Source organism: Rhinopithecus bieti, unplaced genomic scaffold (genome assembly GCF_001698545.2).
Source record: "Rhinopithecus bieti isolate Rb0 unplaced genomic scaffold, ASM169854v2 scaffold_7414, whole genome shotgun sequence".
NCBI lineage: Eukaryota > Metazoa > Chordata > Mammalia > Primates > Cercopithecidae > Rhinopithecus > Rhinopithecus bieti.
Genome location: NW_016806087.1, coordinates 3,639,165 through 3,666,242, shown reverse-complemented (window position 1 = coordinate 3,666,242; position 27,078 = coordinate 3,639,165). Strand labels below are relative to the sequence as shown.

At 36.3% G+C, this 27,078-nt stretch overlaps 1 protein-coding gene across 1 annotated transcript in view; it reads left to right on the top strand.

Annotated features, from left to right (window-relative positions):
• The window catches only part of NAMPT (nicotinamide phosphoribosyltransferase), a 40,564-nt gene extending 16,516 nt beyond the window's left edge, over window positions 1-24,048 (top strand). The window contains 8 exon segments of the mRNA XM_017874677.1: window positions 3,923-4,081; window positions 4,659-4,795; window positions 9,367-9,393; window positions 9,395-9,590; window positions 11,237-11,356; window positions 17,675-17,815; window positions 19,290-19,424; window positions 21,114-24,048. Coding sequence (XP_017730166.1) covers window positions 3,923-4,081; window positions 4,659-4,795; window positions 9,367-9,393; window positions 9,395-9,590; window positions 11,237-11,356; window positions 17,675-17,815; window positions 19,290-19,424; window positions 21,114-21,224 — 1,026 coding nt within the window. The 3' untranslated portion in view covers window positions 21,225-24,048.
• Window positions 24,049-27,078: the final 3,030 nt, after the last annotated feature.

Here is a 27,078-nt window from a genome sequence, read left to right as displayed (position 1 = left end):
AAAAAAAAAAAATCAATTATTTTAAAGCAGTTTACCAAATATATAAATATTTTTAAAAGTTATTAAACATAAATCTAATATAGGACTGTTTGATACTGTTTTTTTAGAAGTACATAGACCCTTGCTTTTATTTGCTTATAACCTGAAACAATTTATATTGAGTTTACCTTTTTTATACTAATATATATTAAGTTATTTCCGTCCTAAATAGGCATTTATAGCTGAAGCATAAAAACTTACAGTCTGATACTGTCTATCCCTTATTGTAGTTTCTGACAGATCCTATTTTTTTAAATGTGTTTATTCTGCATATCAGATCTCCAGAATAGACTTCTTCATAGATATTTTGCATCTCTTGTGGGGACAGAGGAAATTCATCCTACTCTTATCAATCCCCAACCTTAAGTTTACCACCTTGTATTTGAAATCTGTTCCTATCCCCAACAAACTTGTTATTTACAAATTTGAAAATCTTGATTTAAAACATTTTCAGTAAAAGGACTAAATAGTATTTCTTTCAGTTTTCTTTCCCACTGTATTTTCAGTTATTAATAACTATTGATTGTTATTCACCTGTTAGCACACAGAATTCTAAAATACTGAAATTGAGTTGCTTTATTTCAATATTGGTGCCAGAAGAAACCTTAGTCCTCTCACATTTCATAACAATTTTAAGAGCATCTAGGAGTTCTGCAGAGGTGTCTCAGGCTTACAAGGGGTCTGAGGAACCAGCATAGTGAGCTAAACTTACCCGTTTCTTCCACCAAAAAGCAAAACAAGACCTTTCTACTATTAAGAAAAGGAAAGTTGATTTTAAAAACGATTATACTGACCAAATGTCATTTCACAGATGGGGAAATTGAGTCCTGAGAGATGGACTGGTGAATAGAGTAGGTGCAGTGTCCTTTCTGCTGTACCATCCCATTTCTCATTCTTTAAAGCCTTTATCCTGCATCCTGCATGGTAGCATTGTAATAAACACTTCTGGAAGGAAATTTACAGGTTTACTTCCTTTAGTCTTAGTTTCAACTAATAATTTTGATTTGTGTGGGCAAATTGCTATTTTGGAAGTTTCCAACAAGGCCTACTTTATTAGACCTTGGATTAACCCAAACTAACTTGCCTTTTTTTCCCTTGCTTACACCTACAGTGATCTTTTTAAAAGGGGAGTGATTTTATTAAGAGTATAATTTAAGCTGATTTTGTTGGACTATGGAAAGGAAACGGTGATGTGAAGGATCACTGTGTCTCATAGTTATTTCTCTCCTTCCCTGGCATTTTTCGAGGGGTAAGGTCAATCTTCTACCTTTATAACTCAACTAGAGTTTTTCACATTATGTTTTATATCTTTCTCATACTCCTAGATAATATCAGTATTTGAGTTGAATTAAATGTAAGAGCTGATTGACTTAAATTCAACAAGTAAATATTGATTAAGTACCAGCTGTGTACCCAAAAAAATGCTGGGCACAGAAGTTAGAGTAAGATGTCTCACTTAAAGGGCCTTTGAGGGAGAGGTGACGATTCATTCTGAACTAACCACTAATATCATTAAGAATTAGTGCAAGTTGGCAGCAGAAAATAGGTAATTCTGTCTAAAGGAATCATGAAATGGAAAATAAGCTTTTAATAAGGAGAAGGCACAGTGTTCTTAGAATGACAAATAGTCCTATGGGGACTGCAGCATAAAAGTGAAAAATGTAGGAGATAAACCTTTAGATGGTAAACAAGGCAAGATTCTGGAAGATTCTCAAATTCTGTATGAATCAACTCCACCCCCGCCCCATGGACAGTAGATGACTGTTAAAGACTTTTAAGGAAAGATGCAACCTGAAGAAAAAAAAACAAAAAACTTGTTTTAGAATGATAACCAGTGGCAATATGAGGAATAAGTAGAGAGGCTAAAGATTAAAGGTAGGATAATCATGGGCCTTGGCAGTGGAATTGAAAGAGTAGTTTCAGAAGCAGAATGGTCAGATGTTGGAGGTGATTGGTTATAGAGTTTAAGAATTATACCAATTTTCTATTGTGTAACAAACTACCCCAAAACTTAATGGCTTAAAACAACTGTTATTTCTCCTGATTCTGTGGTTGACTGGATGGTCGTCTGTTGGTCTTGCTTAGACTTACGCGTGTGCATTTAGCTAAGGGTTCAGCCAGGGCTGGACAGTCTAATGGCCTCATTCCCGTGTCTGGGGCCTCAGCTCAGATAGCTGGGACTACCAGGTCTCACTCCATAAGAGGCTTCTTCAGAGCATGGTAGTCTTGGGGTTCTAAGAGAATGAGAGTAGAAGCTGCAAAACATCTTGAAACTGGGACTTGGGAGTCACACATGACTTTCTCCACATTCTGTTCGTCAAAAGCCAATCATAAGGGCAGCACAGAATCAAGAGATAAGAAAGTAGATTCCATCTCTTGATGAGAAGAGCTGCAAAGGCCATATTTAATCAGTCGCAGGAGTCTAATGCTACAGGGTTTTTTAAAAAGGTGACTAGATTGGCAAGTTCAAGGTTAATCTTTTGTGTTTTTTTTTTTTTTGAGCGGATTCTTGTCTTGTCACAGGCTGGGAGTTGCATGTGGCCGGATCTCAGCTTCACTGAGCTCCGCTCCGGGTTTATGCCTTTCTCCTGCCTCAGCTCCCTTGAGTAGCTGGGACTACAAGCGCCCGCCCACCTCGCCCGGGTAGTTTTTTGTTATTTTTTAGTAGAGACGGGGTTTCACCGTGTTAAAGCCAGGATGGTCTCGATCTCCATGACCTCGTGATCCGCCCGTCTCGGCCTCCCAAAGTTGCTTGAGCCACCGCGCCTGGCCTTTTTGTTTCTATTTATGTATCACTTAGTGGTTTCAGTTAAAAACTTGCTTTGTAAAATTTAATTAATAAATATCTTTTTTGGTTCAGGCACAGACATCTTGCAGTCTTTTCAAACAGATTTGAAGCTGCTTCTAATGACTTCTAATGACATACTATCTGGTTTATAAAATGAAAATGGAAAATTATGATCTTAGAATGAAGAAGTGAATTTCTAACCCATGATAATTATTATGGTTGCTGCGATTAGACAGACTTTTCTGTGGAGCTTCCTGACAACCAAGAAAAAAGGGGAAATCAAGAAACTGTTCTTATCGGAAAGTAGGAACCCAGCAATTCTTTCATTTTTCTCATTTGGGAACTTAATAGTCACTGAATTACAAAGTAGACAGTGACCTTGATTATACAACATATGCAGAAGTGTTTCCTGTAACTTACATAAGTATTTTATCAAATACTTATAAAAGCTAAGCACATAAAGCATAACTCAGTAAACAGAATTTTCCAGTAGTAAGCTAAAGTGCCTCAAGTATATGATTTAGTTGTCATATTGAATCCAAGGGAAAAATTAGATCTGAGACTACCTCGAGGAGTAAATGAACAACTTCTTTAGACTAATACTAATCAAAATGCAGTCCACGGACCAATGCTGGTCCATGCCCTGTTTGATCCAAGTCCGCATTAAGTACAGAAATGAAGAGTAAGCATTTAGAAACTTGGGGCAATTTGACATTGCCTCAACATCCAAGTTTCAGTGTACTTTATAAACTGTTGATCCATGACAGAATGAAACTTTTAAAAAATTTTTCCTTTTATCACATAGTCTTTCAAAATATTATTTGCTTCTTTGGAGCTTTGTATAGAAACTTGGTAATGTGAAGTTCTCTGCTATGTGGGCCTGGTGTGCTTATCTTCTTTGTTGCTGATTTGAGAGCTGAGCTATGTACTATATCTGGAATGCACACAGCAGGCATCCTACTGTGCAGTTGTGTGTCTAGTTAATAGTATGGAAGTTCAGGACATACCTCCAAAAAAAAAAAAAAGCTAGGATTTTCCTCAGAAAGAATGCAATATTTTATGTCTTAATATTTGTGGTTAATTTTGTTACTACAGACTATTCTTGTTCAGTCCTGGTATCCAATCACAGTGGCCACAAATTCTAGAGAGCAGAAGAAAATATTGGCCAAATATTTGTTAGAAACTTCTGGTAACTTAGATGGTCTGGAATACAAGTTACATGATTTTGGCTACAGAGGAGTCTCTTCCCAAGAGGTAAGTAACTGAAACCAACCTCATTTAATGTAGTGTGGATTGTTGGTTAGAGTACCACTATAAACTTTTGGGGATGTTACTGAGATTGATCTTGGTTCTAAGTAGGCCACATTTTGAAATTCCAAAGGTGCAACCAACAGATATGTATTTAGTACCTACTACTATGTTCAGGGTACATGGGATATGTCCGTCAACAGATGTCCCTGTCCTTTATATATTAGATGGATGGACAGATGGATAGACAGAAACAGACATAATAAATATATCAGATGTGAAATAATGCCATAAAGAAGCTCAAGGCAGGGTGAGGGAAGAGAGAGTGATGAAAAGTGGGGGTGGGACACTGTTAACTAGGTCTCTTTGAGGAGATAATAGTTGATTTTTTAAATATTTAGGAAAAACTGAATCTTTGTCATTAGGAACTGTTATCTCTGATAAATACTTTCCTAAGAATAAAGACGATTCTCATGGGAGCTATGCTATATACCTTAAATGTGGTTGACTGCATCCTGGTCTTATTATTAATGTGGGTTTTTCTTTTTCTTTTTTGGATTTTGGTTTATGATTGATTCTCCAGACTGCTGGCATAGGAGCATCTGCTCATTTGGTTAACTTCAAAGGAACAGATACAGTAGCAGGAATTGCTCTAATTAAAAAATATTATGGAACGAAAGATCCTGTTCCAGGCTATTCTGTTCCAGCAGCAGAACACAGGTAAAAAATTGTTTGTTTTCTAAAACTACTAATGTTTTCACTCTTGTATGTGTAACTCAGTGACATTTTACTTAACTGCAGAGCCAGGTACCTACAATAAATCTTCATGAACTTGAGCAACCCAAACTCAGTATTTATACAGAAGTGTAAACAGTCTTAGAGAGGTAGAGAAATTTTATCCATCCTAGAAGAAGCAGTATAAGAGCTTTTTTCCAACACTTATATTGCCATAGAAGTTTTAAGGAATTTTTTTCAATGACTGTATTGTTATATGTAGATAGATTTTATTCGTTAAATTTAGAAGCACTCACTGTAAGTACCAGCCACTTTTTGCTTTTTCCATGTCCTCCTACATGACCTTATCTATATTTGCCCTAGAAATTGTCATCTGTACAGTATCTTCAGTTGTAGATGAGAAAGCAGGACCTATTGAGGAAAGGAAGGGTGTTCAGATTCTTTTTACGCTTCCTTGTCTGCTCTCACTAAACCATCTCCAGTTATCCAAGAAAGAAATTATAATCTAAACTGCAGCTGCTCTGGTCCTACAGCTAACTTTATTAAAAGTAAATCAGGTTTTTAAAATGTTTGTCAAACCTTATCACTGGTTTTTATAACAAAATTATTTACTATAATCATTAGGGAGTATTTAAGTTCTGCTAATACTTAAAATTGCAGAGTGCTAAAACCAGCAGTGAGTTTAGAATCAGGCTAAGCTTTATTGGTACTACTATTTGAGGCGTATTAGTTGGCTGGTGTTCATGCAAGGCAGTCTACTGGATGCAACAAGGGATAGAAGGATATTTTTAAAAAACTGACCCTATCCTCAGGATGAAAATAATACACTAGTAATAGTCTGCTCAGTTGGTTAACTCCTTGGAAGAAGGTACAATTAAAATGCTGTAGTGTTGCAAGGCAGGGAGACGAAGAATCATATTCCTATAGGAAAGGAAGGATTATATTTCACTAGCAGGATGAAGAAAGCTTTTATAGAAATATGCAAAATCTTCACTTCTTGAAGGATTGGTAAAATTTAATAGCCAACATTGGGCACTTACTCATTCTCTGAGTAAATATTTATTGCATGCTTATCTTGTGTCAAGCATTGTGGTGAAAGGGCAAGAATAAGAAGAGAGTGAATGTGTTTAGAGAATAAGGGCTGAAACACAGATTTTGTAGGGAGCATAGGGGAGACCGAGAAGACAGGTTCAGGTTAGAAAGGGCCCTCATATTTTGGCATGGAATGTTAACTATGTGCATGTCGTGCTAGGTTATTCTAAATTAGGCATTTTCAAATGGAAGCAGACACTGATATTTGAGCAAAGACGTGATGTTATGAGATAAATATCTTTGGGACTTTTTTATAGCAGGAATCTATCCTATGGATTGAAAAAAGGAAAAACCAGAAGGTAGTCTTTATAGGAAGCTATTCCAACAGTCTTAAGGTGATGAAGCCCAGACTAAGGTACTAAATAAATGGAAAGAAATAGGTAAACATGAGCAATGGCTTGGGAGATAAAATTGCTCAAAGTTAGTGATTTAGTTGGTGATTTGAGTTGGGACTCAGTAGAAAATAGATTCAGCTGACGTTTATGAGCATTGTGTTAGTAAGGCCTTATTGAACCTTTTACAAACAACTTTCAAGACTAGGAAACTGGGAAAATAAGAGTGTCAAAAAGTTCTAAGAGTTATTTTTAGTTTGACCTTAGATGTATATACATCTTTTTAAAAATCTAATGTAGTACGCACATATTAGACTCTTCATTGATGGTTATTTCAAAGTAGTAACATCATGATAAGGAGAACAAAGATAATATCTTCTTTAGGGCTATCTTCTTCAAGACTTTCTTGTCAAAATGAAAAGGATACTGTATGTGGGCATGGGATAAAAATCCATTTTATTTTATGGTCTCATATTCATTGCATTTGTAAAATTTGACTCCTTAATGTATACATATACAAATGCTTCACATGTTCTTAATAGAATGTCTTTTAAACAACAGCATAGTACAGCAAAAAGAGGACTGGACTGAAAGTTGGGAAATCTGGGTTACCTTCCGGCTGACATAGTGGGTGGCCTTGGGCAAGTCACTTATCTCTCTCAAGTCATTTATCTCTCTGTTCTTCATTTCCTCCATCCAACCAAACAAAAGGAGGAGCTAAAGTTTTACATCTCCAGCATGACAAGGTCGTTGATGATAAATGAGCTAACATCTAAAATAACTTTAAAATAGAGAACTCTATAAATTTAGAGGTGTACCATTATCATATGTATCTTAATAGACGAATCTGCACCTAGAAATACTTAATTACAGAAGCTTTTTTTCTGAAACTTTGGAAAGTTATCGAATTTAATTTGGTGCTTGAAATTAGGATTTATGGCATTGGTAGAATTCATTGATGATTATTTATGATCTTCATATATCAAATACTGTAGTAGACTACTAGAGGTTATGATTGGACTAGACAGAGGGTGCCAGAGCAAGTGTCTGTGGGACACTGAGATGAAGATATTCAACTTTCCATCTAACAAAGTAGATCCCATCTAACAAAGTAGATCCAAAGCCCGGAAGAAAAACAGAGGCTAAGATACACATACTGGAAACCCTCATGCAGGGATTTTTTTTTTTTTTTTTTTTTTTAAGCTTTTGAGCGTTCCACACAAGATGTTACAGAAGACAAGTGCCTAAGTCAGAACCATGAGAAATATTGCCATTTGACATGTTAGATTGAAGAAGGAGAGCACAGCATCTGGGGAAGACTGAAAAGGGAACCATAGAAATAGGAGAGCACAGCATCTGGGGAAGACTGAAAAGGGAACCATAGAAATAGGGGGAAAAAAGGTGAAACATGGGAGATGTCATTGAAGTCAAGAGAAAGAAAGCATCAGGAAAATTGCTAGATATGATACAACTAGATTGTTAGATGACTTATTGATACAACATTATAAGCAATGACGCTTTAACTGTAGGAGTTACTTCATACGTTGTAAAGTTCTCCAGTATTGGTATTCATTGATCCTAATTCTCTCCTTTTTAAAGAGGAAGGTTGCAGATCTGAATATGAAGAGGAGCTTCTCTTCAGTCATATCTTAATTTTCATTTAGCCTACAGATGCATGAAGTAGAGAATCAACATAGCTACTGGCAGCCTCTGTAGCTGTTAAGAAAATTGTTCACTAATGAGTTTTATATAAACAGGTTCTTTCTCAATTTTGGATTCTGGGTAGTAGTCTTTACAATCTTGAAATGTACATGCTGCACTACCCCAGGTATACCACTGACAGTATGGGAAAAGGTTATAACTCTAGTCCTTTAAAAAAAAAAACACACATTGTATAAAGTGATAATTTCAGACATAAAGTCTGACTCTTCAAACAGTTATAAGTTAAACTTATACCTACTTGGGCTTTATAATAAATGAATGTGCTATATTTTTATTATTTCCTGAGGAGAACAGATTAGACAGACTAGAAAATTAGGGAGAATGACCAATTGCTTGGCATAATGCAGTGGTAATTTTCAAAATTATTAAGTTGTTGGAGATCTTTTAAAATTATTTACATTGTATATTAACAAATATTTACACAGGTTGAGCATCCCGAATCCAAAATGCCCCAAAATCTGAAACTTTTTGCTCAAAGGAAATGCTCATTGGAGCATTTCAGATTTCAGAACTGGGGATGCTTAACTGATAAGTATAATGCACATATTCCAAAATCTGAAAAAATTTGAAATTCAGAATACTTCCAGTCCCAAGCATTTCAAATAAGCGAAACCCATCTATGGTTACATATTAAATATGAATCTATCCTGTAAAAAGAACTGATATTAAGGACATTGCAAAAATCACTATAACCATTCTTATCCAATAGAAACTCTCATACTTTATTTTCCATCTTAATTATGTTTCACTTAAACTAAGTATTTGAATTCTTATGCCCTAGGCATATATTAATTCATAGTAGATAATCTATGAACAAAATGTATGACCCCCTATTACTAGCCATTTGAAGATATAACAGGTAGTTGACTATATGTATGTATGGTACAGTATAAATAATTGCCTCTAAGTATAAGATTTTGAAAGAAAAAAAAATAAATGTATGTACTATTATTGGTATACAGTTTCAAAAATTCACAGAAGGGAGCCAGGTGCTTTCATTGCCTAACAAAATAATGGGAGTATGTAGTCATTCTGACATCTGGACATATAGTATAAAGGGCACTCAGCAAGTGCTTTTTAGTTAGACTGATTTTAAATGAGTAGATTCAGGAATACAAAAAACACACACACACACACACATACACACAGATAATTGGTTGAAAATAAGAGGTTAGAAACTTAACTGTTGAAGAGGAGTAAGGCTACTTACAGTGTTAAAAACTAACTGGGTAAGGTGTGGTTGACCCAGATATTCATTTGCCTTACGATGTATATTCGTTAAACTAAGTCACTCACCTTCTCTGTGATGTTGATGGTTTGGTATAGCACACATGAGATGTGATTAAAGGTGATTCAGGGATAGATCATGTGTCTGCCTAAGTAAATCTGTATTTTTATTTTGTTTTCTAGTACCATAACAGCTTGGGGAAAGACCATGAAAAGATGCTTTTGAACATATTGTAACACAGTTTTCGTCAGTGCCTGTATCTGTGGTCAGCGATAGCTATGACATTTATAATGCGTGTGAGAAAATATGGGGTGAGGATCTAAGACATTTAATTGTATCGAGAAGTACAGAGGCACCACTAATAATCAGACCTGATTCTGGAAACCCTCTTGACACTGTGTTAAAGGTAAATTTTCATATGTAACTTGATTATTAGAATGCCTGTGTAGCCCAGTTGCATCAACACTACTTTTCATTTACACACAATTTCAGAGGTGTCTGGACCATCCCCTTTGTTTTAGAGTTGCAGCCCAGACAGAGTAATAAATTTGCCTGAGGTCACACAGTAATAGCACAGAAGGATACCAAGAGTTATGGATTATTTTACTGTCAGTTCGACAGTTGAATAGATATTTTCTTTTCTGCTTACCTGCAAAATTAACAGCATTGCCATTTTAATCCTATGATTTGGGCACCAAACTTATTTGCAGTTTCTTTCTTTTTCAGCATAAGTCACTGCTAGACCATTGAAGTTGTTAGCACAAAAGAAATAGGAACAGGGTGATGTGGAATAAAATAATTCAAAATATTCTTCAAGTGGAGGTTCTTTAGAAATACTGTTGATTCATAATGTAGCAATGTTGCTTTTGTTGTTAATGTTCAAGGACTTAGTTTATCTTCTTCAAAAGTAATAGCAGGCTTATTTGATGCCTACTAGAAAAATATTTTAGGTGCTTTACCTAAGATGTGCCATTTAATCTCTACAAAAAAACGCAATGATAAATATTACTGTCTCTGTTATAGAAGAAAAAACAGAGGCTTAGAAAGGTTAAAGTAACTTGCTCAAGGTCACACAACATGGAAGATAAGGAGCCAGATATCCAGCATAGGTCTTTCGGCTGCAGCCTTGCTACTTGACCACACTGTTTGATACTTAATGATAGAGTACTTACCCCTTAAGAAAGGGAGACACAGAATTAAGGAGGTCTTTTCTTACTCTATTAAATGATAGGCCAATCTGAAAGTCTTGTCTTAGCCTGCAATATTTGGTTTTAGCAAACTTGACAGGTTTCATATTTTTACTGTTACCTCATAAAAAATGTACACAGCTAGTTATAAGAAACTGATTTCATCAATCTGGAATTTTCTCATTGTTAGAATCTTTAATCAGTTTATTTAGGAAAAGGAAATGATTGTTGTGGGAAGAGAATGTCAGTATTTACTCTTTTGTTTATCTGACCAAGCTTTCTGAGAAATTTTAAATTGGTGTACAAAACTTTTAGTAGTTAGTAAGATGGTTTGCGTATTGTGCAGTTTGGCTTTCAGAGCAAAGGAGAACTTAAGAGACTGGGTTCTAGATGCTGTGTCTGCCTATCACAGTTTCTCTGAACTTTGTGATCGAACTGGATTCATGTTGGAGTTACATTAGACAAAAACCAAAGTCATTGGGCACAAGCAGAATAAATCCAAATCAAAAGTGTAATCATGAGTTTGTTAAATAATGCTTTATATATTTCTTTAAAATGTACTTAATCTAATATTAAGGATTTTTTTTTTTCTTGAATCCGTATAATTTGAAAGGTCTAAGGGGAAAACTTGTTTTGAGCCACTTTATGATGTGAATTCACTTCATAGGAAATAACATGCTTGTTTTAATGTACTTTAAAGGGTTTGGACAAAATTTTAGAAGGCATATACATAGTGTTATAAAATTTTTTAAATAGTTACTTTTTATATTCTCAATTATCAAAGCAAAATCATTTAACTTTGAAAAGCTCTTATACTTGTTTTCAGCTTTAGTTATTTATGTTGCATGTATATTTTTCCATATAGGTTTTAGAGATTTTAGGTAAGAAGTTTCCTGTTACTGAGAACTCAAAGGGCTACAAGTTGCTGCCACCTTATCTTAGAGTTATTCAAGGGGATGGAGTAGATATTAATACCTTACAAGAGGTATGTGTTTTGTATTAAAAGTTTCAATAAGGCAATTCTTATAATTAAGGTTGTTTATATTTGTTGGATAAAGAGCACAATATAAATACAATTTTAAGTCTTTGTGTTTATGTTGGTATAAATCTCTGTGCATTGCTTAAAGTTTAGAAATAATAGTTTAAAATACAGAAGTGCCAGCCAAGCCATACTTACTCTTCCAGTTGTCATTGGCCACCCTGAATGATGAATCTAAAGAAGTATCACTGTGAAACAAGAAAATGTCAGTCAAGAAATATTCCTTGGAATATAAAACCAAACCTTGACTCTGCTGGCATAGGTGTGAGTTTTCATAGACCGGAGCTTCACAAATCTGTAAAACTCATACTAATGGGTGCTTTTTCAGAAATTATAGAATAGCTGTCACCTCTTCGAAATTAAGTATTGACTGTCATCACTATTAGTTTTAGCCAAATAGTGTAAGTGTTATGCAGGCATACCTCATTTTATTGTGCTTTGCAAACGTTGCATTTTTTACGAATTGAAGGTTGTGGCAACCCTGTGTTGAGCAAGTCTGTTGGTGCTATTTTTCCAACATGTGTTCACTTCGTGTCTGTGTGACACTTACTGGTAAATTCTCACAATATTTCAGACTTTGTCATTATATCTGTTATGGTGATCTGTGATTAGTGATCTTCGATGTTACTACTGTAATTGTTCTAGGGCACCACAGAGCACACCCAGAAAAGACAGTGAACTTAATTGATAAATACGGTGTGTGTTGTGACTCCTTCACCAGTTACCATCCCTGTCTCTCTCTGCTCACTTCAAGTCTGCCTATGCCCTGAGACACAACCTATTTACATTAGGTCAATTAATAACCCCACAATGGCCTCTGAGTGTTCAAGTGAATGGAAAAGTTACATCCCTCTCATTTTAAATCAAAACCTAGAAATGATTAAGTTTAGTGAGGAAGGCATGTTGAAAGCTAGAATAGGCCTCTTAAGGCAAACGGTAAGCCAAGTTTTGTATGCAAAGGAAAAGTTCTTGAAGAAAAATGGAAGTGCTACTCCACTAAACATATGAATAAGAAAGTGAAACAGCTTTATTGCTGACAGGGAGAAAGTTTGAGTGGTCTGAATAGAAGATCAAACCAGCCACAACATTTCCTTAGGCCAAAGCCTAATGCAGAGCAAGGCCCTCATTTCAATTCTGTGAAGGCTAAGAGAGGTGATGAAGCTGCAGAAGAAAAATTGGAAGCTAGCAGAGGTTGGTTCCTGTGATTTAGGGAAAGAAGCCATCTCTGTAACATGAGTGCAGAATGAAGCAGCAAGTGCTGATGTAGAAGCTGCTGCAAGTTACCCAGAAGATCTAGCTAAAATCATTGATGCAGGTGGCTACACTAAATAGATTGTCAATGTAGAGGAAACAGCCTTCCATTGGAAGAAGGTGCCATCTAGGACTTTCATAACTAGAGAGGAAGAGTCAACGCCTGCTTTGAAAGGACACGCTAACTCTCATTAGTGGATAATGCAGCTGGTCACTTTAAGTGGAAGACAGTGCTCATTTATCATTCTGAAAATCCTAGGACCCTTAGAATTTGCTGAATCTACCCTGCCTGTGCTTTATAAATGGAACAACAAAGCCTGGATGACAGCATGTCTGTTTACATCATAGTGTACTGAATATTTTAAGCCCACTGTTTGGACCCACTGCTCAGGAAAAAAAAAAAAAAAAAATTGCTTTCAAAATATTATTGCAGATGACATCTAAGATCTGATGGAGATGTACAAAGAGGTTAATGTTGTTTTTCATGCCTGCTAACACAACATCCATTCGACAGCCTGTCCATCAAAGAGTAATTTCAAATGTTATTATTTAGGACATATATTCTTGGCCGGGTGTGGTGGCTCACGCCTGTAATCCCAACACTTTGGGAGGCCGAGGCGGGCAGATCACGAGGTCTGGAGATCAAAACCATTCCTGGCCAACACAGTGAAACCCCGTCTCTACTAAAAATACAAAAATTAGCCGGGCGGGGCGATGCGTGCCTGTAATTCCAGCTACTCAGGACGCTGAGGCAAGAGAATTGCCTGAACCCGGGAGGCGAAGGCTGCAGTGTACCAAGATCATGCCACTGCACTCCAGCCTGGGCAACAGAGCGAAACTCCATCTCAGAAAAAAAGGAAAAAAGAAGAAATATATTCTTAAGTGTATAGCTGAAAAGGATTCACCATTCTAGATGCCATTTAAGAACATTATGCTTCATGGGAGGATGTTAAAATGTCAGCATTAACAGGAATTTGGAAGAAATTGATTCTAACCCTCACGGATAACTGAGTCTTGATTTGACTTCAAGACTTCAGTGGAGGAAGTAACTACAAATGTGGTAGAAATAGCTAGATAACTAGAATTAGAAGTGGACCCTGAAGGTATGACTGAATTGCTGCAGTCTTATGATTAAATTTGAGCAGATAAGGATTTGCTTCATATGGATGGAGAAAGAAAGTGATTTCTCGAGATGAAATCTACTTCTAGCAGAGATGCTATAACATCGTTGAAATGACAACAAAGGACTTCGAATATCAATAAAATTGGTTGATAAAACCAAAGCAAGATTTGAGAGGATGCACTCCAATTTTGAAAGAAGTTCTTGTGTGGGTGAATGCTATTATACCAAACAGCATTGCATGCTACAGATAAATCTTTTGTGATCGGAAGAGTCAATTGATGCGACAGACTTCATTGTTGTCATTTTAAGACATTGCCACAGCCACCCCAACCTTCAGCAACCCTGATCAGTCAGCAGCCATCAACAGTGCAAGGGCCTGCACCAACAAAAAGATGACTCAGGCTCAAGTGACCATTAGCATTATTTAGCAATAAAGCATTTTTAAGACATAATGCTATTGCACACTTAATAGACTACAATGTAGTGTAAACATAAATTTTATATGCAGGAGGAAACCAAAAAATTCCCCTGACTTGCTTTATTGCAGTGGTCTGGAAGCAAGCCCACAGTATTTTCAAAGTATGTCTGTATTGTCTTAAAATTTTTGCCTCGTTTACTAAATAAGGTTCTTAAGAGCCATAATTTCATCATAACATCTAAAATACTCTGTAGAATATCACTAACATAATGTAGGCCGTCTACATTCAGAAACCACTGACATTTTGATGTATACCAATCTCAGATGGTATCTACAGCTATGAAACACAGGTTTTTTTCTGTTTGAAAGAGTTTGGTGGTGGTAGAGTAAGGTCAGTACCTAATTATAGTTTTCCAAAGATTGATTTGGGAGTGAGAAGTATTATGTTTTGTAGAGATGGGGGTCTCGCTGTTTCCCAGGCTGGCCTCAAAATCTCCTTGACTCAAGCCTCCGAAAGTGCTGAGATTACAGGCGTGAGCCACCATTCCCAGCCTGTATGTGCATCTTTGTAGTTGAGAATCAGCCCAAAACTGTACATGAATAAAAACTACATAAACAAGAATTAAATATTGAGATAAATACTCTTTGGCATTAGTGAAACTTAAACAGAACAAATAGGGCATTGAATCGTTTTGTGTTAATGCAGATGTACTCAGGAAGGAAAATGTTTTTTTTTTTTTTTTTTTTTGAGACGGAGTCTCGCTCTGTCGCCCGGGCTGGAGTGCAGTGGCCGGATCTCAGCTCACTGCAAGCTCTGCCTCCCGGGTTTATGCCATTCTCCTGCCTCAGCCTCGAGACGTAGTTCACTCTTGTTGCCCAAGCTGGAGTGCAATGGCACGATCTCGGCTCACTGCAACCTCTGCTTCTCCGGTGGCTAGGATTACAGGCGTGTGCCACCACGCCCATAATTTTTTGTATTTTTAGTAGAAAAGGGGTTTCACCATGTTAGCCAGGCTGGTCTCGAACTGCTGACCTCAGGTGATCTGCCCGTCTCAGTCTCCCAAAGTGCTGGGATTACAGGCATGAGCCACCGCGCCTGGCCAGAAAAATGTCTTTAAAAGAAAAAAAAAGCTGGGCCTATAGGTGTACCTAAAGGATAATACAGATGTTCCTCTCAAGTTAGCATGGGGTTGCATCTCAATAAACCCATTTTTAGGTTGAAAATATTAAGTGGAAAATGCATTTATTATTCCTAACCTACCAGACCTTGTAGTTAAGCCTCGCTTACCCTACAGGTGCTCAGAACACTTACTAGCTTACAGTTGAGCAGTCATCTAACACAAAACCTATTTTATAGTAAAGTGTTGAATATCTCAAGTAATTTATTGATGTTCCACTGAATGCAAATCACTTTTCCACCATTGTTAAGTTGAACCATTGTATGTTTGGGAACATCTGCACTTGTAATTTCTTTACATTGGTATGAAAAATATGCTCTTAGAAGCAGGAAAAAGAACTCAGTTTTGCTCTATACATACACTAAATTAGATGCTGTAGTTTTGATAAAATGAAAAATCTGCTTTATTTGGAACAATTACTTTCTTCTTTGACTTTCAGCCTCACTCTTGGACTTTGCTACCCAGCCTGTCACCCCTGTGACATCCCATGAGGTTTACAGTGTAACCCTGCTCTAGGTTTTCACTTTGTACTGTGTACCAAAATGAAACTGCTTATTTAGGAAAATAAAAATCTCTCGTGTTGGACAAAATACAGAGTGTCTATCTTCTTTTTCTATTGTGTTTCAGTTATGGATTCAGTCTTCTTGGGTATCATTGAAACCTCTATTCGAGTGATTTATTAAAACGTTAACATAGTATTGCATTCTCAGAGTTGGCAAGAGGAAGCTTTCTTGCAAGTCTCACATGTATTAAATGTTTTTCTTCCCAGACTCAGAATTCACTTTAACTCCAAATTGTCTAAATTTTCAAACTTTTGGTAAAGAAACTTAGCCTGAAATACAGTGATATGGTATTAGACGATACTTTTCTTTGTTATTTCCTCATTTTGTTTTTGCCTCTGAAGCATATCTAAAATGAGGTGACAGGTCAGAAACTATTTTCTCTATATTTTACCTTACCCTCCATCTACCTGTTTCCCTTTCTTCCCCTTTTCTGTTCTACTCTTTGCATTTATTCTGTATTGAAATTCACTTTGTTCACAAATTTAAAGGAAAACCTAAATTCAGGGGCCTTGGGTACCTTTAGGTTCAGGTACAATAAAGACATGAGACTGGATTTGTGTACATCCTAAAGGAATCACTTTTAAATAAGTTTTATATGTTTTCATCTTGATTCTTCTAGATTCATCTTGATTCAAATTAGATGGTTGGCATTTAAAAAGAAAGTTGTATTTCTAAATGTAGATTTGTTTAAAAAATGAAGTTGCTTGGGATTTGTTGGGTTTTTTCCTTTGCAGTGTTGAAAAAAAAAAGTCAAATTGAGACTATTTGGTGAGAATGTGGTAACTGATACACATGAGGCTGTTAAGATTTTCTAATAACTTCTGAAAGTTCTGTTTAGCTAAAACAGTGCCAGCCTTTCCAGTTACTTCCTGTTCGACTATTCTCATGAAATAAATGGTTACCAAACTTCACTTGCCACATTCTATCATCAAACTGATTGAATATGTTAAATAAGAAGGCAAGTGCTAGGTAAATAAACTCGACTTTGGTGAAAGAAATACAAATGACATTGGTAATAAACACATCTTTAAAGTTGTATGTCCCTTGAAAGAACTCTTTTAGAACTGTTCATACAGGTCTGTCTAGCTGGTTGATAACTAATCATTCTCCCAAAAATGATACAGTAATAAATCTTAACACCCAGAGCATCTGTCCATAATTTTGTTTCTGGCACTGGTACACCAGCCATAATGACTCTACCAGTATATCAACTGTTATATAGGAGAAGTATTTTATACTCTGCTGCCACCAATATCTTTTGATTCTTACGTGTTCCATTATATATGACGTGTAATCATCTGGTGTATTGTGACTTATTTGTGATGATTACAGTCATTCCTAGAGTCCAGTAAATTGGCTCCCATTGCTTTTGTTGCTGACATCTGGACAATAACTTAAAGAGGTGAATGAGAGAAGTTGGCTCAAGTAGTCTTAGATATTTATAGCTATTTTCTTCTCACTTTCTCTCATTTCCTTCACTCCCTGAATCCTACCAGAACCACAGTGACAGCAATACAGATTCAGAAACTATCAATGAAATCCTCTTCTTCCACACATATCCATCTTTTGGGGGTGGGTGGGTCTTTAAAAACAAAATGCAGGCTATAATTATCTGTTTATTAACTGTGTTATAAAACAGCTCTTGGATGCTTCATCAGTATTGTCCTTTGAAAATAATCTACATTCTCTTCCAAATTAAGGTTTTGTTTTTGTTTTGTTTTAATCTTCTAGATTGTAGAAGGCATGAAACAAAAAAAGTGGAGTATTGAAAATGTTTCCTTCGGTTCTGGTGGAGCTTTGCTACAGAAGTTAACAAGAGATCTCTTGAATTGTTCCTTCAAGTGTAGTTACGTTGTAACTAATGGCCTTGGGGTATGTCACCTTTTAATTACTTCTGTGTTAGTACCTTCCTTATATATCTAGGTAGAATATGGTTATTGAGTGCAATTGTCAAAGATTGATGTGGCCCTGGACTGTTAATATGTTGTTGGGTATTGCTGACTTTAACTCAGAAACAAGGAGAAGGGAGATACTAGGTAATAACAGACCTAAGGAGACAGATTCGGAAAAAGGAAGACCAATAAGGAAAAACATTTACGAGAGATAATACAGGTCAGTCATTTCCCACTGCCTCCGTTTATACCTTTGGATCAAAAAGTAATATTTGGGAACATCAGCTTACCTAGCCATCATATATTAAAGACAAGGAAGTATATAATCACTGACCAAACGGTTTTAGGAAGGTAGAAGATGAGGTTTGGATTGTTACACCACAGTCATATTCTAGTAGCCATAGAACAGCTAGGCAACTGAACAACCACCCCCTCGCTTCTTTGTAACGTGTTGAGAGCTGGAGATTCTATAGAGCAAGGGACAGAGGCAGGAGGATGCTAAGAATTGAGAACACCTGAGTTGATTCCCTGCTTTACTCTTTCAACTTTCTTTGGAGAGTGCTGGGATTGACTCATTTGTTGCTGCTAGTTCCATTGCCTCGTTTCTGTTGCTTTGCTGCCTGCCTTTCTGATGCAGAAACACTCTGCTCTCCTCAGGTTCTCTAAGTCTTTTGCTTCTGACAATAACAAGGCAAAAGTAAAAAGTACCAAAAGAGGGATACATCATGAAATAGGAAAGCCTTTACCTTAGTAATATTCTTGTTCCCTCTCCAAAGATTGTGTGTGTGGTTTTGGCATAGTTGGTATAGTTGGGCTTTTTTTCAACAGCATGTACGTGCTTTGCTTACTATCAGTTTAAAGGCAGCTTGTAATATAAAAAGAGATACCTTAAGGGTCGCGTGTTAGAATGCTCACAGACTTCCTACAAATGGAGTATTAGGTGTTCTTCAGTGGCAAAAAGGAGACGGAGTCTCGCTCTGTCGCCCGGGCTGGAGTGCAGTGGCCGGATCTCAGCTCACTGCAAGCTCCGCCTCCCGGGTTTATGCCATTCTCCTGCCTCAGCCTCCCGAGTAGCTGGGACTACAGGCGCCCACCACCTCGCCTGGCTAGTTTTTTGTATTTTTTTAGTAGAGACGGAGTTTCACCATGTTAGCCAGGATGGTCTCGATCTCCTGACCTCGTGATCCGCCCATCTCGGCCTCCCAAAGTGCTGGGATTACAGGCTTGAGCCACCGCGCCCAGCCCATACTTTTTCTTTATTACAAATGACTGTCCTTCAAAACAGGTTAAAGTGTTAAACGTTTCTAAAAGCCAGATGTGGATTGGTTCAGTTACACCTATTAAGTTCTTAAAACTTAAATGTAAATTATGTATATGCTTTCTTGTAAGGGAGTGTTTAGATATTTCTGATGATTAGTCTTCTATTTCTCTAACTTTCTTATTTTGGATTTCAGATTAATGTCTTCAAGGACCCAGTTGCTGATCCCAACAAAAGGTCCAAAAAGGGCCGATTATCTTTACACAGGACGCCAGCAGGGAATTTTGTTACACTGGAGGAAGGAAAAGGAGACCTTGAGGAATATGGTCATGTATGTATCTATGCTGTTTTTTTTCAACAGTAGTAGGTTGGCTCACCAATTAATAAGAAAGGAGGTTTTTATGTTATTGTTTTTTTGGAAGACAAAGTATTATATTTTATTATAAAATGTCCAATTGCTGACCTGACCTACCAAAATAAGATACAAAACAAGTTTCTACATCATAAACATGGGGCCTGTGTATACACAGGGAGAAATATTTCATAAGTATAGTGATTGACAGCAAGTTTGTATATACTTTATCCAAAAGCAAACTGTGTTATCTTAATACTAAATGTGAAAAAAAGGTGACTTGATTTGAATTACATAATAAATGGTGAAACCTTGATTTAACCAAGTTTTCTGATTCAAATGATCTAATGGTCTTTAGCATACAAAAGTACCTTTATATTTGTGAACTCAAGTTAAAAAAATTTTGGTTTTAAGCCACTTGATCAAAAAACTTTAGATAGAACTATTTATGAATATTCATATTATCAGAAAAAATACTAAACATGAATGTACTATTACTTCCTATTTTGATTCTTTATACAACATCACAATTACTGCTTATAACATGTTACTTTTATATTTTTTAATGTTTTGAGCCAGAATTGAAATAACTTTGTTATCGTTAATGAAAAAATAACTCATACCTACTAAGATTTTGGCAGATTTAGTTTATCCCAGATGAGCTAAACTCACTTCAAACTAAAAGTAAAAATCTTAAGTGTGATTTTTAAAAGACACTGATTTAAGAGTATGTGAGTGATACTAGAATAAACTAGAAAATCGATTTATAATCATCTAGGCAATTTGATTTAAGAGTAGCAACTAGTATTCCCTTATATTTAAATTTATGAAAGAAAATGCTACAGCTAAAGCACTGTGGTTTGAAGCAACACGATGACAAAAATACTAGATAATGTCATATGCACCTCAATCTTCAGACTAGATGGAAAATTGAGATTACTTCTGTGGACTTTTCAGAGAGAAACCAGAAGCAGATAAGCTTTACCAGACCCAAAGGGAATTTAATTTCTTCAGTCTGTCTTTGCTACCCTGTGTAGATGAAGTGGATTACCTTTATCATCAACTTTTGTAGTATAAACAGAAACTTTAACCCAGTCACTGTGTGTTAGTCAAGAACGCAATACCTGTTTTTCTTTGTTTCTGTTTTGGGATTGGTTTTGGGCTTTTTGTGGGTTTTTTAGACCAAATTTAGTGACTAGCAAATTTATTAAACTTCCAGTTGATAAGTTTAATCACTGTTGAGTTTGTTGGCCAGGAGCAAGGCAAGGTTTACCGGGCTTTTTTCCTGCACCATCAGAGTGATTGTCAGTGACAGCCACAGTTCTCCTTGGCACCCAGGCATCTTCCTTCAACTTGAAGGAAAAAAAGAAAAAAAGATTGGTCAGCTAGGTTTCTTGATTTTCCTTTAAGAAAACTGGTTTAAGAATGCAGTATTGAGGTCATTCCTTTTCATAAAAGTTAAATATTTCTACATACCAGGCAACTCAGTGATTGGCCATTTTAGATACTACCTTGGTCCACTAGCATTTTCTATGCATCAAATCATCTCACAATTTGAACACCATTGGCATCTCTTGTGTATTTGATTGGTTGGTCTAATTCATCAAACCAGGATTCGGGTATTTTGCTTCATAATGTAATCTAATCATGAAATTTCCATTTATGCAGGATCTTCTTCATACTGTCTTCAAGAATGGCAAGGTGACAAAAAGCTATTCATTTGATGAAGTAAGAAAAAATGCACAGCTGAATATTGAACTGGAAGCAGCACCTCATTAGGCTTTGTTTTATGACTGGGTGTTTGTGTGTGTGTGTGTGTATGTGCATGCACACACACATACACCTGTATGAAATACATAATGTTTATTGTACAGATGTGTGGGGTTTCTTTGTGTTTTATGATACATTACAGCCAAATTATTTGTTGGTTTATGGACATACTGCCCTTTTTTTTTTTTTCCAGTGTTTAGGTGATATCAAGATAGGAAATGCACTTAACCACGTAAAAGATCAGTGCTAAAGTAAGCTTTTTAGGGCCCTTTGCCAATAGGTAGTCACTCAATCTGGTATTGATCTTTTCACAAATAACAGAACTGAGAAACTTTTATATATAACTGATCACATAAAACAGATTTGCATAAAATTACCATGATTGCTTTATGTTTATATTTAACTTGTATTTTTGTACAAACAAGATTGTGTAAGATATATTTAAAGTTTCAGTGATTTAACAGTCTTTCCAACTTTTCATGATTTTTATGAGCACAGACTTTCAAGAAAATACTTGAAAATAAATTACATTGCCTTTTGTCCATTAATCAGCAAATAAAACATGGCCTTAACAAAGTTGTTTGTGTTATTGTACAATTTGAAAATTATGTCAGGACATACCCTGTAGAATTACTAACCTCACTGCCCCTTGTAGAATACGTATTAATCATTCTACATTAAAGAAAATAATGGTTCTTACTGGAATGTCTAGGCACTGTACAGTTATTATATATCTTGGTCGTTGTATTGTACCAGTGAAATGCCAAATTTGAAAGGCCTGTACTGCAGTTTTATATGTCAGAGATTGCCTGTGGCTCTAATAGGCACCTCAAGATTTTAAGGAGATAATGTTTTTAGAGAGAATTTCTGCTTCCACTCTAGAATATATACATAAATGTAAAATACTGACAAAAGTGGAAGTAGTGTATTTTAAAGTAATTACACTTCTGAATTTATTTTTCATATTCTATAGTTGGTATGACTTAAATGAATTACTGGAGTGGGTAGTGAGTGTACTTACCTTAAATGTTTTGATTCTGTTATATTTTTTATTAAGTTTTTTAAAAATTAAATTGGATATTAAATTGTATGGACATCATTTGTTAATTTTAAACTGAATCCCCTCAATAAGTAATACTGAAGCACATTCTTAAATGAAGATAAATTATCTCCAGTGAAAAGCATGACGTGTTTCAATAGAAGAATCTTAAGTTGGCTAAATTCAAAGTGCTTGACATCAAAATGTTATAGAGTGATTAGCTACTAGATTCTGAATCAGACATCACATCTAGAGACCAGTTTCTTTCTAATGATTCTTTTATATATTTAACTCTGTTCTTCTGAGGCAGCGGTTGGCCAACTATGGCCCAAAGGCCAAATTCGGACTCCTTTTTATAAATGCGGATTGTCTATGGCTGCTTTCCCACTACTCCAGCCAAAGGTAAACAGATGCAGTAGAAGCCAAATGAGAATCATAAAGCCCAAAATGTTTATTTACCTGCCCTTTACACAAAATCACACAAAAAGTTTCCTGATCTCTGTTCTAAGAAAAGGAGTGTGCCTTGCATTTAAAGGGAAATATTGGTTTCTAGGGAAGGGAGGAGGCTAAATAGTTGATAAGGAATTTTCCTCTTCTGTCCTCTTTTTCTCATTTAAGAATCTGATACTGGAAGACGGATTTAGAAAAGTTTTAACATGACATTAAATGTGACATTTTAAAATTGAAAAGCCATAAATCGTGTTTTAAATAGTTACCTGAGAAAATGTTTTATCACTAGAATAACCTAATTAGAAGTGAGTTATCGTCATTAAATGTTTTTTGTAAGTGGTATTAGAAAGAATATGTTTTTCAGATGATTCTTTAAACATTTAGTGAGAACAATAAGCATTATTCACTTTTAATAAGAGTCTTCTGTAATCTATGATAGAAAATAATTTTAAAATGATTTTTTAATGTATTTGAGTAATGATGAGTATTAAAAAGAACACACATTTCTTCACAAAATGTGCTAAGGGGCGTGTGAAGAACCAAAAGAAACTATTACCAGTAATAGTTTTGATAATCACCCATAATTTTGTATTTAAACCATTTAAACATTGAAATTATACTACAGAAAGTATTCTCTGTGTTCTGTGAATTTCAGCAGCTTCAGAATAGAGTTTAACTTTGAAACTTGCAGTGAAAAAAGCTATCCATTTGTTCACAACCATAAATCAGGAGATGGAGATTAATTCTATTGGCTCTTAGTCACTTGGAACTGATTAATTCTGAGTTTCTGTCACTAAGCACTTGGTTTTTGGCCATCTCCATTCTGAGCACCAAACGGTTAACATGAATGTCAAGTAGAACTCTGCTGTGTGTCACCCTTAAATCGGCCTAACTCTTCCAGACAAAAGCAAATGGCATTTACAGATTTAAGTCATTAGATTTTCAACTGGCATTAATTAATCCCCCTTGATTCATTATATCAAGTATTTATATTTTAAATAGGAGGTAGGATTTCTGTGTTAAGACTCTTATTTGTACCCTATAATTAAAGTAAAATGGTTTTATGAGTATCCCTTATTTTCCCTTCTTAAATTGTTATCAAACAATTTTTATAATGAAATCTATCTTGGAAAATTAGAAAGAAAAATGGCAGGGTATTTATTGTTCTGTTTGCCATAATTTAGAACTCACACTTAAGTATTTGTAGTTTTACATTCCTTTTTAACCCATTCAGTGGAGAATGTCAGCTTTTCTCCCAAGTTGTATGTTAAGTCTGTTCTAATATGTACTCAACATCAAGTTATAAACATGTAATAAACATGGAAATAAAGTTTAGCTCTATTAGTGAAGTGTTAAATTTGTGTGCTTCAAGTAATGCCATTTTTAGGCCTACTTGTTTTAAGTATTCCTCCAGTTCAAAGAATTAGAAGATGAGAGAAGGGCAAGTGTCAAAGCTGACTCCTCTTTTCTGCTTTGTGCAACTGTGTAGATGACAGTGCCTCTTACTAAGGAAGAACACTGGAGGGACACCAGATTTGAGAGAAAAGAGCATGATTCCTGTGGTAAGGCTTGAGATGCCTTTGACACATCTAAATGCAGGTATTAAGTAGGCAACTGATGATACAGGTTTGTGGATAGAAGGGCCTCAAGGTATGACTGATGTATACCTTGGAAGGTATACATCTTTGGAAGCACAAGGTCATTGAAAGCACACAGTAAAGGATACTTTTGTAGGGAGAGTATAGAGCAGGAGTTGGCAAACCCCAGGCCATGGGCCAAATCCAGCCCACCGTCTGTTTTTGTAAATAATTTTATTGGAACATAGCCACACCCATTTATTTAGTTATTGCCTTTGGCTATTTTCATGCCACAGTGGCGACACTGATTAGTTGCAACAGAGAAATTATGGCTGCAAAAACTAAAATAATTTACTGTGAGGCCCTTCACAGGAAAAGTGCTGATCTCTGCTATAGAGTATAAAGAGAATCTAGGGCTAACCCGTGAGTAACTCTTGAAGGTTAAGTGGCAGAACATGAGCAGACCAAATGATAAGCATAGCTAAAGAGATGAATGTTCCAACCAGGAGTAAAGTCTCAAAAGCCAGAGGAAACATTTTTCAGCCCAGGTGTTGAATGCTGCTGAGAGATCAAATAGGGTGAAGAATTTAAAACAGCTACTGGATTTAGCCACCTGGAAATAATTGGTGCCTTAGACACGTTCCTTTCCAGATAGTAGAAGAGGCTCATTTCTGAAAGAAGCTTCCTTATATACCTCTTTGAATGTGGGGTGTGAAAAGGGAGGAGAGAATGAGGCAATAGTATCTTTGTCTTTCTAGCTGTAGCCTTACCTCTGAAAAAGGTCCAGGAAAGAGGAAGGAGTTAGAAAATAAAAGCAAAAAGAGATCAGTGATGATTTGGTGTTCCAGAGAAGGTGGAGAAAGGTAAGATCCAAAGCACTTGGTAGGGTATTGGCCTTAAATGATAGGGGTCCTTCTATTCTAGAAGAAAGGAGACGATGGGAGCAGGTGTGTACTTGGGTGTTCTGTGAAGTCAGAGGCCAGATCCCACTTGTACATGGTTTATTATTCATTTATGTTCACCCCAGGGAAGCGCCATTCTTCATGGTTAGCAACAGAATTCAGTTAGAAACACAGTTATCCTGACCTGCTTTATTTATTAATTCTGTAATTGGATACTGAGCTGTTATTTCTTTGACATGAACTAGGGAATGCATGTTGTAATTTTTATAGAGATGGATTAATGATCTCGCTTACAAACTCTCTTGAATTGGCTACATATTTAATTCTGATTAGGTCTTCCTGACTCGCCAGAGGAGTTCTACCAGATTTCTGAGCTTCTCACTTTCTATCCCTTCCTCTTCAGCTAACAAACATGTTCCTTTTTCTCACACCCCTTTTAAAGAACTCCCTTGATAACACCAGCTGTAGCCTCCCTTCTCCCATTTACATCAGACTTCTCTCCATGTACTGCCTCAACTCCCATTCAGTCATCTTCCATCTGGTTCTCACCCCTTATTGGGCAAAGCAGTGACCTTCTAATTGCCAAATGAATAAATTTAGTTATTATATTATCTGAGGGCTCTCCTGCATTTGCCACTACTACTAATTCATTTCTTTACTACTTTCTTCTATGATGTTTTTGTGTCTTCTAATCCCTATGGACTGTCCCTTCTCTCTTGGTCTCTTCTTCACACACTTTTAAATGTTGGCACATCCCATTTATCTCCATGTTCATCTTGGCTGATGTCAGCCATTCACATGGTATCAGCTATGAGCTATCTACTACAGCCTCCATGGATTTATGTCTCCAGCCTAGACTTCTAAATCATTCTACCTGTTAGTGATAATGTTTCTACTCAGATGCAACAAATCCAAGCTTACCATATTCCCCCAGAACTTACTGTATTTATTTTGATTCTCTCATTTGGCAGCTCAGCCAGCCCCCAACATGAAACTTCCCTCTCCATTACCCTATACATTTAATCGGCCACATATCCTATTGATTTACCTACTAAGTAACGTATAATCTGTGTCCTCTCCAACTCTTATTTCAGGCTCTCAAATTTCTTCCTGAAGTACAGGCTGAGCATCCCAGATCCAAAATCTGAAAAACTCCAAAACATGCAATTAAGTTTTGAATGCCTACATAACACTCAAAGGAAATGTCCTTTGAAGCATTTTGGATTTCAGATTTTCAAATTAGAGATGCTCGACCAGTAAGTAAATGCAAATATTCCAGAATCTGAAATCTAAAACACTTCTGGTCCCAAGCATTTCAGAAAGTAATTTCTGTATTACTTCAACTTGTAATACAGAAATTAATTATCTAATTAGTTTTCCTAACTCCAGTCCAGCCTCCCTCCACTCTGCTACCAGAGTATTCTAACAAAATCAGTGTCAGTGCCCTGCTGAAAGCACCTCAGTGTTCCTTTAGCCTGCAGGATGCTGCTCAGAATCCAGCCTGACCCGTCCCAATCTGGCCTGTGCTGCGTGTATAGCCTCATGTCCACTCATTTCCTGTCCAGCATCACTGATTTGCTGTACCTTAGACTCACACATGCACACATTCTCTACACCATTTTCTGTATTTCTCTGCCTTTGGGTATTCTAACTCCTCGGCCAAGAATGCCTTACCTGTAGGTGGTACTTATTTTAGGTGACAGTGCCTTAAGGTGGACGCAGTTTAGGTGATTACACCTCCAAGAGGCCTTCAACAACTCACCTGCCATCCCCACCTCACATGCCCTTCCTCTGGCCTCTGTAGGTGTTGAATGTATCTCTAGCATTTACAATCCAAAGGTCTGTGTCCTATATGAGACATTCATCTATATTTCCTTCATCAGCACATAGTAGAC